The sequence below is a fragment of the Balearica regulorum genome, chromosome 6, assembly GCF_011004875.1.
Source record: "Balearica regulorum gibbericeps isolate bBalReg1 chromosome 6, bBalReg1.pri, whole genome shotgun sequence".
NCBI classification, from domain to species: Eukaryota; Metazoa; Chordata; class Aves; order Gruiformes; family Gruidae; genus Balearica; species Balearica regulorum.
This window is the reverse complement of record NC_046189.1, coordinates 31,833,448-31,852,639: the sequence shown is the minus strand read 5'-3', so window position 1 is coordinate 31,852,639 and position 19,192 is coordinate 31,833,448. Positions and strand designations below refer to the sequence as shown.

At 40.3% G+C, this 19,192-nt stretch overlaps 1 protein-coding gene across 7 annotated transcripts in view; it reads right to left on the bottom strand.

The window, feature by feature from the left end:
• The window catches only part of KALRN (kalirin RhoGEF kinase), a 515,104-nt gene that overhangs the window by 192,825 nt on the left and 303,087 nt on the right, over positions 1-19,192 (bottom strand). For all 7 annotated transcript variants that reach the window (XM_075757089.1, XM_075757095.1, XM_075757087.1 and 4 more), the window contains exons 12-13: positions 6,702-6,871; positions 627-801 (exon numbers count right to left, since the gene is read on the bottom strand). In XM_075757089.1, coding sequence (XP_075613204.1) covers positions 627-801; positions 6,702-6,871 — 345 coding nt within the window. The remainder of the gene's footprint in view (positions 1-626; positions 802-6,701; positions 6,872-19,192) is intronic.

Here is a 19,192-nt window from a genome sequence, read left to right as displayed (position 1 = left end):
TCAATTATTAATGTTTTGAAGAATTTTTCATCCAGTGCTTTTGATTTCAAAACACAAGTACAAAACAAAACTGAAAGATCTTTTTTGCACCAGGACATAAAAATATACTTTAACTTTCCCTCTTTTTTTTTTTCTTTCTTTTTTAAATAAATCGACTCTGATGCTTAAAAACCCATCTTTTAAACGTCCTTTCCTTTCACGCATAACACATTTTTTTTCATTCACTGGTTTAAAGTCAAGCATGTATCTGTTTGTATGCATCTATGTTTGTATCTGAAGAGACAAACCTCACTAATAAGTGACAGAGAACGTTCAAATCCCTGAGTGACTAGTGTCAACAAAGACTTATAACACGGGCATCTTATAAAGCTTCTTGGCAAAGCAGAGAGGTTCTCAGCATACTCACTTAAGCAGACACGAATCTATTTCAGTGCATTCTAGCAGGATATCCTAAAGCATTCTTTAGCTTCAACATGCCGAATTTAAAACCTGGTTGTAAAACTCTTCCTCACTGGACAGCTGAGCACAACCAAACAGCTCGAGGTGCATCCTTGAGTATATGTATGTTTACATATACTCCCTCTCCCACAGTTCTACCTTTCTCAGGTCATGCAGCCAGTTCTTACCTCAATGGTGTACTGCTCAAAAATCCGGAGCTGAAGGAAAATGTCTAGCTTAATCTTCCTCTCATGGAAGAGCTCTTCCATCTGTACCTGGGCCTCGTCGAGCTGCTGAAGGACAGATTCAATGTGGCTGATGGAGCTATTGTGTGGAGTCTTATTGTTGGAAACGGCGGAGTCCCTGTAGCAAGGCAAAGAGCATGGTTAAAACTGAGCTTTAAGGCAGGCGAAAGAGCAAGAACTACATATTTGTGATTCTGCATGCTGCTGAGAAGCAAACCCAAGCACAAAGGGCTGACAGAAGGCGTATGCAACTCTCATCTCTTCTACTCGCTGAAATCCTGCAGCTCCTGAGCTCGGCACAAAGTTTGAACAAGGGGATCATCCTTTCTTGTGCCGTGAGACTGTGTGTGACCTTACACAGTTGCAAGAGGGAGGGGAGGAGAATGCCACATCAATCTCAAGGGCTCTCTTGGGGAGACTGACTGGCAATCCCCTTTAATCCTACAAAGTGACCTGCTCCAGCCTACACTCACACCAAGCTCAGAGATGCTATTTAGCCACCTGGACCTTTACAAGTTAATTTTGTGCATTTGCTTTATTAATTACAGACTAACTGCATCAGAATTACCAACATTTTAGACCAAGGAGTAGGGATGCCTTGATTTCCTCTAGATTATGTAGTGCACTAATAGATGCAGAATACAGTGCAAAAAAATCCACCGAAGGAAAACACCTTTCAAACACTGTAAGGCAGACTCTGACTTGTCTTTTCAGTAAGGTAAATGAAATGAGACATGCCTGTGACAGGTCAGATGCTGCTCCATCTACATCTTCCATATACAGCAGCAGAAGGGAGCCCACCCTTTGACTGGTGGGCTAGTACCAATCGGAAGTTTGCTGTACTAGAAAGAAGTCTTAGCATGGACATAGGACAGTCCTGACAGTTTCTTTTCTATGTGTGTTCTCACATATATTAATAGGCTCACCTACAGTCTGTTATGCCCTCAGTAAATTTTTTTCAGTGAGTGTTTTATGGATAAAGAGCCTTTGCAGACATAAAGAGCTGAAATTTATCCTCGAATGTGCCACAAAAAGTCCCCCAACTTTAACAAGAACCAGAAAGGAAACTGAAGCCATAATTTAATTTTGGCTTTGGTACTTCAGCTAAAACAAGATTTAGATGCAATGGTTTTCTCTGTCCATCCCACTCAAAGGCATGTGATAACAGCTGCATTATTCGGCATACTTAAACCAAGCCAACTGAAAACCCTCTCAAATACAATGTTGGAAAGACCTGCGCACTGGTTGGATAACAGGATGAAGTGGGTAAGCCAGCAGGTCTTATCATCAGTACTTCCTATCAATGTTTAGCTCTGCCTTGCAGAAGGTGGGGGGGGAGATTACAAATCCAACAGCATGTACTGGACTGTAGGTGCACCAACAAACTCCCATGTGTGCAGCAAACTGGCTGACAGTATTGGAAGACAAGCGAAAAGTCAGGTAATGCTGCCAGGTCACCACATTGTCCCACAGGGACCAAATGTGGCTGGGAACCATTCTTCTGGCCACCTAGCTTGGGCTGCTCAGTAGAGGTGCACACAGAGTCTCCTCACTGTGGAAGAGTGCTGGGTATTTAGCTTTTTATTTCCCTTTTCTGCGTTGAATTTTGCCTCCATAAACATCTAGCAAAGCATTTGTAGTTTTCTACAGAACTTGACTGAAATGAAATGCTTGTGCTTTGCTCTTTTCATATTATCATCACGTAGGGTCAGATCAAAACAACATACAGTCAACTTAAATGCTAATTGAACATAATTGAGGGGAAAAAAAGTATAACCTTTTACAGATGCCTTAAAGTGAAACTAGGCACGGACACACAGAGTCATTTTATGTAAGTTTAATACACACCTTTGAGGTTCTAAGGCAACAAAACACACGTTATTCTGCTTTCGTTGTGTGTCTTGAAGGAACAGAACAAGCATTTGCCTGAACATCTGAAGCCTAAGAATACAATTAATAATACAGAATACTATTAACTGCACAGTAGTTTGCTCTTTGGATGTATTTCACCTCTTCTTCCTCAAATACTCTATGTCTGATACACTGAACTTCAGATGCTCCAGCATTATTTTGAAGTGAGTAACTACCAAATTCCCTTGTTTATAAGGGAATATTACACCAGCATTACTCTCTCCAGGTGATATGGTTTCTGCCCCACTCTTGTCAGTCTTGTGTTTTCACCTTCTTGGTGACCACAAGGTCTCCTTCTGCCTCCACATTAGGGCTGTTCAGAGGAAGGATGAATGAAGATAACAAGGTGATATTTTGAAACTACAGCTTAATCCGAGGCCACATTCAATCAAGTTCTGTTTCCTTCAGTCAGCACCTGCCTTCTATGAAAGGACATGAAATATGTCTTCATCCAAATGCAGGATTATTACTATTCATATATTATCTAAATGACTCAATGAATTATTCAAGAATGGTGTTGAATAATCTCTCATGGGATCTAAAGACACACTTGGTTTTAGAAATTCTTTTTCATTAAACATTTCACTCTTCAAATCAAGCCACACTTGCATTTCAGTAGCTGATGCAATACAAAAATTTAAGTGTAATAATCTGATATTTTTTCACAGTCTCCTCAGATAAGGCCTTGACAATCCCTATATAGTCTGCTTTGAGAAAGATCTCCATCCAGAAAAAGAAATTTCTGAGATTGGATGCTTCCACCATAAGATTTCTTGCTCTGTTTGGTGATGAGAAATTCTGGGAAAGAATTTGTAAAAGATCCTTACTAGTCTCTCAAAGTGTACAATTGGAGTCATAAAATGCAGGGAAATTATTGGGGAAAAAAAACCAAAATAAACTTTGGGGAACATAAAATTGGGCTTAATGCATTGCTGTTGAGTTTGTTCAGAATGAACGTTGTGCTCCTGAAACCACTTTCGGTGCTTTAACTGGGAGAAAGCTTAGAGAAACATACTCACTATCAAAAGCTCATATGCTGAACTCCTGTAAAGAAGGCAAGATACGTAAGTCTTCACTGTCTTTTTTTTGCCCCTAATATTCCTGTTCTTTCACATCTCACTGGAGCAAGTCATTGTTTTGCCTTTCAAGATACGCAGAACTATTGCCCCCAGCAGCACTTCTAGAAACGCAGTTCAAAAGATCGGCTTTGTGTTGGCTGCTGAGAACAATGATCATCTCAGTAAAACATTGATAAGGAAGAGTGAAAAAAGTGTTTCCGATGCTAACCATGACACATACAGTGTTGCTAGCCAGGCCTGGTTTATTCCTGATAGGTATGGTCTCCTGACACAGAGCTACTGAAGACCTTCTGTGAAGAGCAGTCCCAGGCATTGTATTTAACTAGTACAAGCAGCTGAGCTTTTCCTAAGCTATCTGGAGGAGACACAGAGTGCTGTTACACAAATGATCTCCTCTAAACCAGTATCTGTTCTTTCAGAGATAAGGACAAGAAATGTAAAATTTTTCAAAGCACCATTAATTTTATTGGTTTTAACCTGTGCTATGACATGCTTGATAAGAGCAGTGTACTTCATTCTCTCCGTTGTTGTAGTGTTTGCAATCTTCAACTATTCTTCACGCAGGCACAAGGTGATCCACACTGTGAAATGCAATGCTGTGTTAAGGAAAGACTGCAGCAATTCTAATTTTTCCTCCTTTTCTTTATCTATATGTTCTTCACTTTTGCCAGCAGGCATAAAAGCTGTTAAGAGTGGGCACACACAAGGGTGGTTTCATGTTTTTCTTACACCGTTCTGCTTTACTTTTTCAAAATCTTTTTGAAAGAGTCCAGGATCGCATTACAGGCTTTGCAGTTAGTCACAGCGCTCAAAACCAACACTTGAATTGGAGATTGTCTTGACAGTTCAGCTCTACAAATCTTTGTGTGTGTTCAGGGCTTCTGTCCTTCAGACAACTGTTCTCTCTGTACTTGGTCTTAACGATATCAGAACGATGTGATCACTTTGCAGAAATATGTTCACCCTGTTCCACCTTGCTCACTGCCCAGAATACAAACCAGACCCCCCAAAAAACGTTTCTTCGCTAAATACAGTTGCCACAAACCCTGTCTAGGCATGACACTAATTCCAAAAAAAGTCTCAAACCTGTGGCTACTCTTACTTTTCAAAGACTGAAACTAAGAGTTGACTAAGTTTACATTAAAATAAGCTGAAGTCCCTCACGCCATCTCCCAGTTCACTTCTTCCTCTGCATGACCTTGCAGCCACTACACCAGCCTTTCTCCAATAACTGTTATGTGTATTGATGCTCCACTGACTTCTCAGCTCCAAATTGCCCTGGCCACCCTCCAACTCCTCATGCCGCTTTCCTGCTAACTCAGGTGCAGGCAAAAAGCCTTTAGGCCAGCCCCTCAGACAGCACCAGGACTCCCCACACTCCACCTGATGGGCTTACACAGGGTCCCTTTCAGGCTTTTCTCCATGGGTGTTCATGCTGAAATGACGTTATGCCAACAGGTGGGATGAAAAACAAAAAAATCTTTAGTCCAGAAATTTCACTAGAAATGCCCTAAACTTTGCAAAAAGTTTCTTTACATAAAGGCAAATTACGATGGAGACCTTTGACTGACCTGTTATGGCTGGCCATACATACATTCTTAGCTAAAACCCCTTCCTTCTGGCAGCTCACCAAACACAGCATGTTTCCTTCCTACTTAGCAGCAAGGATGGATGGATGGAGCTATGTCTACTCCTGATCCTTCCTTTGCAGCTCTGATCTCAGCAAGCAATACCACAGCTTGGGTCCCTCATTCTCCCGCTGTGATGCAGGAAAGCCACATACAGCAAGACTGGGAATTTACACAGGCTCTCCTGTGTGGCTGCCTAGGGGTGAATGACAATCAAAACCTAGAGAAGCCCTTTCAAGTCTTCCTCCCCACCCCTCCCCAACCCAGTGGGGAAGACTCTGCATCCAGGGTGATAGGAAAAAGTATAGAGGAAAGCTCAGCACACGGCTGTAGTAGAAGACTCAGGGACTCCAGGAGGGCTTTTAAGGGCAGAGCTCCATCAGGGCATTTCATTATCTACTCTACTCTAGAGCACCTTAGGTTTTTCCTATCGTGGCTCATGGTTTTCTGCACTTCTTATGTGAGAACTGAAGGCATCAGATTAGAAAGCTCAGGGTGAGGAGGATAACGACTCTGTGGGACAGTCTCTGGTGAAATGCATAAGACCTGGAAGATTTGCATATTATATATGTATACAGAATGTACACGCTCTGTACATGTAGATAAGGGCAATCTGTAACATTACAAAGATCTAAACAATCAGTGATATATTTGACCTAGTAACATCAGTAAAAGGCAGGAAAACTCCACTGCTGTCAACAAAGTTAAAGCCACAGAAAACCCCTCTAAACAAGAACAAGTGAGAGACATCTAACAAGTTTTGTGTAAGTTTACTCTGCAAACATTCGTTCTATTACACTTACAGACTGAGAAAGCAAAAAAACTCCAATTCCTTGGAGTTAGTCTCTTCACATATTTTAAATCAGGTAAAATGAGCTGGTTTAAATACACAAAGCAAGTAGAACTGGCAGTATAAGACCCTCTTTGACAGTATGAATCAACCCCACATGGACAAAGATAAATAGAAGGGTGCTGCATGCAAAATGAAAGAGTGAAGATTGTTAGACACGTGTATATTTTATTAAGAGGAATACACTTCTACATCAGGAGTAACCATATAAATCATGACGCCTCAGCTTACAACCATTTAACAATCTTCTATAAATACCAACTAAAAATATTCACCTGAAACACATTTGTTTCAATTCACTTCACTGTGCCTATAAATAATCTTTCTGTCAAACAGGAACTCATGCTGATACACAGACTACTCTAACCAGTCCGCACAAATCACTCTTTGCGATTTCATTAAAATACCCAAAGAATTTGAAGAATCATAAATAAGCAAAGAATTAATAAACTCTCCCAATTAATCCTAATTTACATTTCCTTATTTATGCACACCTAAACCACAGCATACATCATATTTCTCAACACCTGTCCTCCAGATGGATGCTTACCTGAGCTGCTGGATTAAATCTTCCCCTTCTTTAATAACATTGAGAGTAGCATCCAAGGTGGCTGTTTGTTGCTGCTGAAACTGCTTGATAAGCTCCTGAACCGCATCCACAGAGTCAGCACAGACATCCTCTAAAAGCTCCTTCTGCAGATCTTCCATCCATGTCCACAGCTGGGAAGGAGGGGAGGGAAATATAAATCAGAGAGGGATTGAGATTTAACCCTTTTGCTCTCTAATTCCAGATCAGTAAGCATTAACTAGGACTGCATGTTTCACATGAAAAGTTTCTAAAAACACAAAGATACATTGGTTATTGATTCTGGTTGATACAATTCCATTTTAAGCAACAAAGTAAAATAAATATAATATCAGTTAATTCTTTCCAAAATTAATTTGCATTTCAGTTTATTATATGACAATATCTAATTATATTATTCTGATTAACTCTTTACACAAGTAACAAAATTACAATGCCCTACAGCTGTGATAATCTAACTCTTTCAGGAGCTGTGTGCTATCAGCTGCTATTAATTTCACATGCAGCTGAAGCCTGTTGCAGAACAGACCTAAAATCTTTGGTATGTATGTAAGGTACTGGCTGGAGTCTAGCTGTGCCTGCTCAGCTATGCCTTTCCCAGGCAGAAGGTTTTGTGGAGGGTTTGGGTTTTTTGTGGGTTTCTGCCACTTACCCCTCTCCTCAAATCGCACCTCAGACTCTGCTTTTTAACTTTGGGAAAATCCAAACATAGGAGACAGCAATATCACCAATCAATTCCATGCAGAGCCGTTAATATTAAATAGTCCTGACTACCAATTTCAAAACAACAATAACAACAACAAATCATTTGAGTAAGTGCTTAGATGAGAATTTCCAGCCAGCTGTTCATCAGAGATGTGGACAGTGGCAGGCAAGCCCCAGCAGGCTCTCGTTGGCTGTAAAGGCTTAAAGTGAACGGAGGTTTCCCCTTTAAGCTTGCTCTGAAAAGTGAGTGTAAAATTGCACCAACTGAGCTGGCGATCCGCCAGCAAATCCTAATGACTCCACCAGAGAGACTGTTCTCTGTGCCATGCCTGCCCCATTAACCCACATTCTGCTGGTATATTCTGCAAGGTAGCAGAGAAGTACAGGAGCAGGAAATAACACGTTGCATCGCTGCCCTGGGAAATGTCAAAGGACACGGTGCTGGCAGCAGCGGGGCTGCACTTCTGCCTGTCGTTCCAGGGAGCTGCAAAGCAATTTGCCTCAAAGGGAGCTAGAGGTACGCATGAAGCAGACGACAGACGTTGTGTAGGGGTGGCAAAAGAGCTGGTAAAAACGTTTCTGTTCAGAACGAGGCGCACTGGATCCCCATCCTACGTGATTTCTTCCGAGACTGAGAATTCCGTGCATCCACGTAAAATGAGAGGAGGAGAGGGACATGTTTTAAGTGCCAGCTGGCAAGGCTTCCCACCGTTAGGGTCTGAACCTAAGGCCAGTCACCGAATGTTACACTATAGGCACGCTACTGACTTCAACGATACCACCTCACTCTAAACCAAAGTAATCAAAATCGGAACCTGTCCCATCACTGCTCACGACAGCAGAAGAGGGACAGGTCAGCTCCCTGTGCTCTGTCTCCACCTCCACTACCAACTCCTTGCTCGACAGACTATAAGCCACTTAGGAAAACAAGTTTTAAAACATACGCTTAATTTGAAGATTTTTCAGTTAGATTGTCAGTTATGAGCATTTTGGCTAAACACCTCTGTTTACTCAGAAATAGCATAATCATAATGGCCTACCCTACTACTGGCCTAAAATGGAATGTCTTTGCTCAGGTTATTTACATATTTTCACATTCTCAGGAGAAAAGCATGATACAAAAAGGCAAGTATTAATAAAGAAACAAATATAATTAAGTAGTCAGGCTTGTGAAATAAATGAAAGAATGAAAACATATTTAAAGAACCAAATAGAGAGCTTTTTCATTTGTGGCCTGAAGTCCATGTGTTGAACTTTGGGAAGCCACCATAAAGGAAAATACATTAATGCCTTTATATTACATTCACAATCTTCCTGGTTTTGATCTGATCCCTGCACCCACTCAAACAGCAGGGACAGCTGGAGTTTAACTGGCGAGGACCAGGTTGTTCGAGAATATTACTTTCTCTGCTTATCAGATCTTCAAGTAACAGAGCACTTTGTAAATATAGAAGAGAAAAATGGCCATCCGTATAAATCATCATTCTGTTTTGAGTTGGGAAAGCCAGTGTTTTTTTAATTTCTGTATGTTCTTTGTCATATTTCATTTTTCCACTTAACAAAAAAAAAAAGGAATTTCCTTTACAAAAATGAAAGCTAAATTGAGAACTTGCTTAATTGTTACGAATCTGCTGTTTTCTTGAAATTATCATGTTAGAAAGGGCAGAAGAGGTTTCTGATCCCTCACTGTGACTTCAGAGGAAAACCCTGTTTTCAAAAGTGTCTCCAGAACCCAACTTTCAGCAGCAGACAAAAGGATTTGGACATTTAAGATCCTACGTCGCTTTTTGAGTATACTTCTAAATCAAAGCAGTTTTGAAGTACTTAAACGTAAACTGTACTGTACTCACCTGGAACAGAAACACTCATTAATTTCAGAGAGCACTCAAATATATTAACTCATATTAGCTTCAGATGTTTCCATTAATGACCTCTGATTGTAAGGATTTGCATAATAAAATCTATCAGAATCTAGGTCATCCTTGACTCAGAGGCCTTTAATCCTTTAGACTCCACCAATCCCTGGGAAATCCTAATACAAAGAATCAGTCAATATTAATAAGATTAGGAAGATCTTTCAGGAACGATTTACAATAGGAACCCGATTCAAAAACCTCCTAGGTTATGTACTACAACTAACAGCACCTGAAATCAATTACTACCAAGCCCCACTTGTGAATGCCACAGCAATGAAAAGATGAACTCCATGTCACTGCAGCACCAGAGTCAGAAGAGCTGTTAATCATAAAGTAGAAATCACATCTTATTTGTCACAGCTCAGGAAAATCAGGGCTTGATGTCTAATTCCAATGCAACTATTCAACTGATGTAAAAAAATCCTATTAAAACCCCAAATCACCAGACGCCTTGTGCATTTCCTAATTCATGCTGTGACCTACTCCTAAACAGCTTGGTAGCTTAGACTGAGTGAACCGTTTCAATTTTTCATGGAAATTTGACATATCACACAGGACAACTTTTACCTCATATATGCAGAAACTGACTTTCTTCTTTTATTCTTAGCAGGAGAAAAATTTGTGAGCATCTGTTCCATTCACATACATATTCCAAACTACTGCTAATGTATCACTGGATCCTGTATGGCGAGTGTATGTAGATGCATGCAGACATTTGAAATACTAACACAATATTGCTACATCCAGCTGTGGTGACTTTTACTAAGCTTGCCAGTGATGCACATCCAGAAAGAGAGATATTCTCTGCATTGCATTTCTTAACATGTACTAAACCAAAGATACAGAATCCTGGAAAACAATGAAGAAGTAACACAAAAATAATTGTTGTACTTCCTTCAAATTGAACTATGCTTTGATGTGATTAATTGGGATATGGAAATACTAACGCATTAGTGGTAAAGCCTGAATTAAGTCCATCAGAGAGGTCCAGCCACAAATCTCACTCATACAAACTATGCCTAAAAATGTTATAGCTGTCAGCTACACAGAAGTCTAAGGGAAATACCTAGCCCTAAAACGTCTATGCTGAAGGTCCATTAAGGCTCTGAAATTGAGGCTTTATTTATCAAGGTAACCATGGCTTGAACCAAGAAAAACAATTCTCTTCCAATTATTAGAGCAGTGGAAAAGAAGAATGACCCCCTCCTCCCTTTTTTGGGGGGAGCATCTGGCTCGTCTCATGCATTGTAACAACTTCTGTGTCTTTCTTGGATATAAACCACAGGCAGTTTCCCGTCCAAGAGACAATACAGCTCTTTATTCCCAGCCATTTCATCTGATGCATACCCTTCATTTTACTCAAGTACTTAATGAGACCACTTACTGGAGGTTTGAAGGACATCTGTGGCTGTTACCTAGAAATTAATGCTTCTGACTTAGAGCAAGGGACCACTTTAAACAAAATCTAAAACCTAAAGAGATTGCTAAGAAAATCTTGCCTGCGTGTTTGGAATAACTATTAAACACCCCGTATATATACACGCTGCTATTTGCAAATGCCAGAGATGAGTTTTAATCCCCTCAAAACCAATTTAAAAGCACTGAGTAATGTGACCAGTGAAAAGCAAAGAACCAGAGAGTTCAATCCATGAGAATTACCATTGTAAAACATTTTTGCTAGTTGTTTAAAACAAGGATGTTAATGGAAACAAGCAACTTTCCAGGGTACATGTTCTACCCCTTTACTATGTCAGAGAAGTGTCATGTGTTGCAGAGCAGGCCCCAAAAGGATGCTCATGCCAACTCAGTAAAGTGAACATCCATCACAGCAATGAAGGCTAAAGCAGAATGCAGAAGAATTCAGTGAAATATGGGGACCCTCTTTTCCCACTTGATTTGCACTGCTTCCACTCCATGTGTTGTAACATAAGTGTGCAGAGAACCAAGGGCAGGTTGAGGAAAAAAACCCAATCACAAACAGAATCACTCCAGAGAGAGATGTCCACCAACCCTTTTTTCCTCTGCTACTAACGTCAGGTTTACACAAACATATTCTGAGCAGTAACATCTAGCTTTTTCATAATACGCATTAGGAAGTCACGTAGACCCCAAGTTCAGGTTAATTTACAGCAGGACTTCAGCCTGTGCTTATGGTTAAGCATCTGTTCAGGTGCCATTGTGAATTTGGCTTCACTGTGCAGCCTTTAGGAAATTGCCTTTTCTACCTTGATTTCCCCGCACCAACGTGGTGGAGATAATAAAACTTTTCAGCACAATTAACCTTCATCAGCTGATATATATATTCACATTTAGAATGCATCCAGTGCTGTTTCAGTTGAAAGAACTGAAGGTTGTTATAAATTGGAAGCACATTTCAACAACAAGTCATATTCAAGGTCTCAAGGAAATGTCATCAGAAACATAGAAAACAATGTATGTAATGATGAGCTGTAACATGACCGCATGCCACCAGCAAAGTGTCACACAATGACAGCATACCTAATAAATGTGACAAGATGGGATATGGCCAGACACTACATATGAAATGCCACAATATGCGACTGCCACTGTAAGATACAGCTGATGAGACACCCTGCTGCAAGAAGTAATGTTGTCAGATTCCACCAAACTGGTTGGGAAGAAACGGCGAGTGCAAAGAAAGGGAACATTCTGTGAAAAACCCCATCTGATCTCTTCCTAACCTCTTTCCTGCTTTTTCCCTTTTCCTCGCCAATTTCTTGACATTCATCCTTGGTTGGGCTGCATCTGGTGCTTCTGTATGCTGACGCTTTTTAATTAGTAACCTTGCCTATGGCAAAAGGATTTGCAATGCCTAAACATCTGATGCTTTTTCCAAGTCCTGCATGGACCAGATTGATATAGCACAAAATAATCTCCTCTCAAGGGAAACGTGATTTGGGTAGCTACGCTTACATCAGGGAGCGTGTAGATCCCCAGCCCAAGGTCATGTAAATGTAATTCAGGCACTATTCACTCTAGGAGAGAAAGTTGGCTTATAACTGAAGAATCAGATGTACATGTTCTGTGCTTCTTCTGCTACCACTGTGAATTGCAAAAACATGTTTCTCTTCTAGTATAATTTTAATATAAGTTACTTGTAATTATGAATCTGGATGTAATTAACTGCAGTAATTGTACTAAGCAAATCAAATTCTGCACTTGATCATACTGATAATAGGCTTGGAGAAGTTCTTTCTTCATCAAAAGATTTACTCAGATTTACACCAGTGTAATACAGTACAATTTGGTGCAGGAAGAGTTTTCCTTGGCTGTAAAATATACACTACAAATTCAGCAATTCACTTAAATAAATTGTAGGTACCATTACATTTTCCTCTAAATTGTTCACTGTTTCTAAATGTTTCATTACTTCTCAAATGGGAGTTGCACCGCCTCTTCCCTCTGTGCTTTTTCCAGTGACTGGCTATATTGCTTGCAGTCTTACCCTGATCTGCTGCTTTGAGCCTTTTGTGCAACTTTGTGCACTTTGCCCTCGGAATCTCAGAAATAAATCACTTGTGACAACTCTGAATCATTCTGAAACTTGCTAAGGACTAAACAAACTGTGGGACCTTTCTCTAACCAAACAGTCTTATTGGATCCATCAACTAACCATTTTAAACTAGTTATGTAGACTCCAGTGTCGTGCTTAAGGTGCAACAGAATGTGTCTTCTGAGTGCTGAGTGAATTACAGGAGTGTCCCTATAATGGCTTTGCTGAAGATTTATTCAGTACACAAATTGCCACAGGCACTGGCTGCCCACTCTGTTGCCTTTGTATAGGGCAATGAAAGCTGCAAGCCCACACACTAGAACTGGGAGAAGCTCATCTTCCTCAGCTTCAGGAAATCAGGAAAATGGGCTGTAATATGACTAATAAAAAGGTACTTTATGAAAGTTGGCACATCCTATTTAAAGGTGCTCATAAAACACCCTTCTAGCTGCAGCATGACCCACTGTTATTTGGACTGCAAGGCATACAGGCTGGAGACCCAACTCCATAACACACAAAACACACGCAAGGGCTCTCAAAAGCCAGTGATGATATTTGAGTGAAGCCAGTCAGTCAAAATACTGGTGAATGGCCTGAAAAATGCAGATAGCCAAGTGTGAAGTTAAATGCAGTCTATAGGAATCCTTTGGCTAGCACATGGCAGAATGATGGAAAGTACTTTTCCATGCACCTGCCCTTGCTCTGCTGCAGGTTTGGCTTCCTGAGATTTGGTCTATATGGCTGCATTTACAAACATTTAGTTGTTCTTACCTTGATTCCATCTCACAATTTTTTACCATCACAGATGGCAGAATTTTATTCACTAGCAGTCTGGCCGTGCTTCAAACTCCCCTGCTCAAAAGCGGGATGTGCTGCCAGGATACCACAGCTCTCTCCATTTCCAGCTTCTTAATCCTTCACGAAAAAACCTTGCTTCTAGACAACAAATGGACAGGAAAGAGGGGCACCCCACACCACCCTAGCTTTCCTGGTTCCTCAGTTCCAGATCTTTGGTAGCTTTACAGACAAGCTTCAACTCGGCAAAGAAACCACCAGCATGAATGACTGGTGAATGTTTGCATTTTGGTCAAAGCCACAGTCTATGCTCTGGAGTTGAAGAGGGATTTGCTTTTATTTTGCTGCTTCATGGTAATTGATTGTTGATAACCCAGAGTGAACTTTTACATAGCTCACACAAAAATAACATTTGTTATACCAGTAGAGCCCTCTCTACAGCCCCAATTATCAGAATGATAACAGTAACCTTGCAACACATCTGTGCTCCCCAAGGAATCTGCCATCCAGGCAAAGGACTGCACACACGTTACCTCTGTGTGCAGCTCTGGCAGTTCACTTCTCCCACGTCCTCTGCACTCTGCCTGCAAATCCACTTCTCATGGAAATATCAGAATGTTTATGAACTGAGCACTTATTTTTTTTTAAAAATCAGCATTTACTTAATGCCATATAAAAGCATTTGTTTTTTTCATCCCTTTGTCTTGAGATCACTCTGCTTATAATATTCCCCCCATCAAACTACACTGACTCAGCTCCCAGCAAAAACAACATTCATACCTGTAAGAGGCATAAATTTAAGGTCTGATGTTTCACAGCCCTGCAGTGAGAGAAGGGGCGGATATTGTAAAAGTCTGTTTTTGTATATATCTCACCTGTTCATTTTATCCCATTGAAGGAACAAAATTTCTAGCTTTTGAACAAGGTACATGGTGCTTCATTCTAACCCTGAAAAGCACTGGGATGTGAAATGGCCAGTCAGTGAATATTTTATGTGCAGAGGGCCAGTTTGGGTCATTTTAGTGTTTTATGCTTTTGTTGTTTTTTAAATCCGGCCATAAGATGAGATAAGGAACAAAAGCACTGTCCAGGACAGGAGTAATGTACAAGTGTGTAAGACAAATACTTTGCGGTAGACATCTTCAGAGACCAAGACCTTTTCAGGACTTCTAGAAGTTGCCAGCAACTGGAATGGCTGAACTGATTATTCCCTTCATCACAAGTCTCTATTATCTAATGGGCCATTGCTCTGAAATGTCAATATTAACAGTAAAAGTCAAACAACAAATTATTAAGTTCAGTAACATTAACTTTGAATCCTGGTTCAATTCACAATGAATGACTGGATCATACAACATATCCCAGAACCACTGTCTTTTTTGCTTCATGATTAACTTTGATTCATTCTGTCAACTCTTCTGACGAGAGTCAACAGCAGCAGACCTTGGCCCCATGAGCCGTCTACTCCCTGCTTCCCAGCAACTCTGCCACAACGTGAGGGCCAACACCTGTCAAAATTAGTGACCTACACTGAAATAATCTCCTAATCATGATATTCAACCAAAGCAGAGAGAATTTAATTTCACAGGCCTTGGTTATCAAGTAAAATTAAGTTAGCAGTGCCTGCAATAAAACACTGTGACTGTTCCTAACTGACAGGGTAAACCCACTCCCATTACTCACTTGAGTAACCCCACTGATATCTATGGGGTGACCACGGTGACCTGCTGAACACAAATAATTCAGGTATATATAGGAAGCTGCCTGACAATGGTCCAGAACTTTGCTCTCAGTTTTTCACAGCCTCATCAGACCAGCTGCTCAGAGTGAAACTTTCCATACCAGGTATCTGCACAGGGCTGAACTTGATGAATTTTGAGGTAAAAGGTCCAGAATAAGAGGAAGGGGAAAAAGGACTTACTTTGCCTGTGTTAGGAAAGGAGTCTTATTGCTGCTCACATGAGATGCTCCAGACCCTCCACGCTTTTAAGCAAGGGTTTGAAATTTTGCAGGGTTTAGCCTTGATGTCAAGAATATACATTATGTCATCCCTGTGAATATTTGCCCAAATTTGGTCTCTCTGAAGACGTCTGCTAAGTTCCAGTTTGCACATGTTCAGTAAGAACCTGTTAAGATTTTGGCAGTTACTTTTTCTCAACATTAAATATTTCCTGAGTGTACTCATCTCCCCATTCCGTAGGCCAGGTAGACCTGGCAGGCTCCATATGGAACTGCAAGCACTGAGCACCTCGTCCTACTGCTCTTCTGACCTACCGAGGGCCAACAAAGCGCAGGGCACATAGGGCCTGAAACCACACTACTGCCTCTCCTGCTTTTTGCTGCTGTCTTGCAGGACTCAAGGCAACACAAAGGTGGTAATCTGAAACCCACTGAGGTATGAGAAACCTAGAGGTGGTAAAACATGTTTTTCATGCCCCGAAGAGCCATGAAGCAATTGCAGAACTGCTCTGGAGTTCAGGTAAGACCCATATACTGTAAATGGATCTAAATTCAGTGAAGTTCCTTCTTGTTCTTAAATTATCAGCCAAAACAAGTAACACAACAAACCTTTACTTCAGCTATATAGAGAATACACTGAGGTACATATACTTGCTCTTAAATACCTACATTAATCCTAAAAGCTTACAATCCCACTGAGGAAGCCAAGAATTTATTTGCATGTAGATCCCACACACAGCTATCTATGTGTAGCTTCATCTCAACACTTACTTGACAAAAGTAATTCCCAAGCCTTTCTATACTGTTGTTAAACCCCCAGCACTGAAGCTGTATCAGAAACTGCTGGCAGCAGTATTTTCTGCCACTTTAAGCCAGGCAAAACAAAACTATGACTGCTAAACAGAGAAGAAAATCTTTTTGGAAAGTAAAGAGATTTACAAGATGCTAATTCATGATTTAATTATCCAAGAGGATTTAAAAAGTTTTTAATGATACAGAAACTGTGACAGTACTCCACATTTTTATATTTGGAATTGTAAAGTACACTTTAGAACCATAAGTATAAAACTGCAAGACCAATGTAAAACATTAAGATTCAGACAATGAATTGGAAGATGTTTTTATTATTTGCCTTGAGGTTTTTGAGTCTTCAGGGTGTGATTTTATCACATCTGCAACCTCTTCTCCAGGAGGCTCAAAAACTATTCTCTTTTAAACAAAATGAAATGACAGCCAAGAATCCTGTATCATCACTTGATCCTAGCAGTTGAGAGCTCACAGTAAAACATCAACTATCATGAGATTTGTGATAAAACTGCAAGATCTGACAATCCTGCCAATAATTGATTCAGATCCGAAGTAAGAATCTGAATTCAATCACACTCAATCCTGAGAGAAATTATTTGGGTATAAGTCTGTTGAATGCATTTATCCCACTGATAATAATTTATAACTTTACCCTGCCATACAGGTAATTGGGTTTGATTCCCAAGGTACCAGGTTTCCACTCCCACCGTCAGGAATGCCTTGGCCTAAAAGGGTATGAAAATATTGACTATAAACTAAGAGAGCATAATGAATACTGTAAGACAGTGGGACACACAATATCTCTTTTATAGGCATGGAAATAGGACAACTACATTACAAATGAGTTATGACACTAACAATCACTTAGGGGACTGCTCTACATTTATACCTCTAAAATGTTTTACCATACCAGAAAGCCATCAGTTCAGCCTATTGCATGTATTCTTAAGTAAGGCCACTTAAAAAAAACCCCAAAATTATTATTATGCTTAATTGACAGTCTTTTCCATATTCCTTCAACTGCGTAAGTCAGTATTTAGCAGAAGGAATCCTCTTATAATGCTTTCACATGAAATGAGCAGTGATTCAAGTCTACTGTAGTATAAAAAAGCCACTCTTAACTTTCATTGCTCATGGGATATCTGGATTTAAATGACTCCCTAATTCAACACTATATATTGTCCTGAAGAAATTCTAGCAAGGCAGATTACAAAAAGAAACATTTCTTTGACAGGATCACTTTTAAAAATGGGAGCTGTTAAAGTTTCTCAGGTGCTGGGAATCTGAGCAGTCACAGGTGGAGATGAAGAGGTAGGCAGAGTACAGGTGAAGCAGTGAGAAGTTCACAATCAATGCACTCATTCACCCTGGGAATTATCACATCAGAAATGCAATTCATCTGGGCTAGGATGAATGTCAGAAGTGACATGTTAGTTGCAGGAAGATATTTAGAATATTTTCATAAAAAACATGTCAGTAAGACTGATACTTTCTACTTAATTCTCCTTTTCAACAGTTCTGTCTCCGTAGATTAATATATCAAGAAATAATGCAAATTTGGGAAACTTAGATGAACAATACATCTAGGCCATAGATTCCTGCCTTATTGCCAAGAAAACATGAAGGGAACTGTTTATTCTTTTCCAAGGACATAAGAGAAACAGTTGTTAATAGTTTAAGAAGTGGTTTTAAGAACTACAAAGGGTGAAATGAATAATGACAGTTATTATTAAGTAACTAATAATGCCTTCTAGAATAATACAAAATACATCACGTTAAACACGTTAACATGCCAACCAAACTACTTTCTCCTCGCCCCAAGACAGTCCCAGGTGATGGGTTTGGATGGGCAAAGTACGGTCCAGCATCAGGCCCAGCATGGCAGGTAGGAGGGGCAAGGTTAATCAGGGAGGCATGTGTCAGCACTGTAACTGGAATGCCTCCTGGTAAAACAGCAGCAATGGATCTCAGGTCTCCCTGTATTTTACTGCTGCAGCAAAAGGATTTTTTGCCTTGACACCTGTTAGGATTTAAATCTGACTCTGAACTCTTTAACTCTAAAACTGCTACTGACTCAAAGTGAATTTTGCTTGATAAATCCTGAGTTTAAAATTGGAATCTAATGTTATCTTTGTTGTTTGGGGCTGAAATCCCAGGAAATACAGTGAATTTATTTTTAAGCAGTTTCATAAAAAGAGCATGGATGGTGCGGATCTGACCTGGACAAGTGGGCGAGCGACTAGAGCAAGAATCTGCGCTTGGTCCAGCCCAGCTCTGTAGGCTGGGAGGTCTCACCAGGACTGAGCACATTTCCTGGTCAGAGCCCAGGGAGGAACCAACTGAGATCAGTTGGTATGAAACACAGAAAGGACATAAAGCTATCATAGGTATGGTGGCAAAGGAAGGACATTTGTATTTCTTCATTTTTGAGGAATCCAGCTATCTGGTTTATATTCATATTGAAGAATGACAATTACATTGGCTAACTTGCCATTTTACAATATACATGAAGGGCCAAGCAAGGCCAAGCAACGAGTCATTTCTACTTAAGCCAATCTATTTATAGCATAAAAAGGCAAATACAGATCCAAACACGTGCCCAGGCTCTCTTGTAATGCTTTGCCCTTTGCACCAGGGCCCCCCTCACAGTCTTCGGTTACTTCACTGTTTGTGGGGATCCGCACAGCTGGCAGGCAAATACTGACACCGCAGCAATTTCCTCACTTATTATTTTTGGCAAAAAAAAAAAATGAGGTATT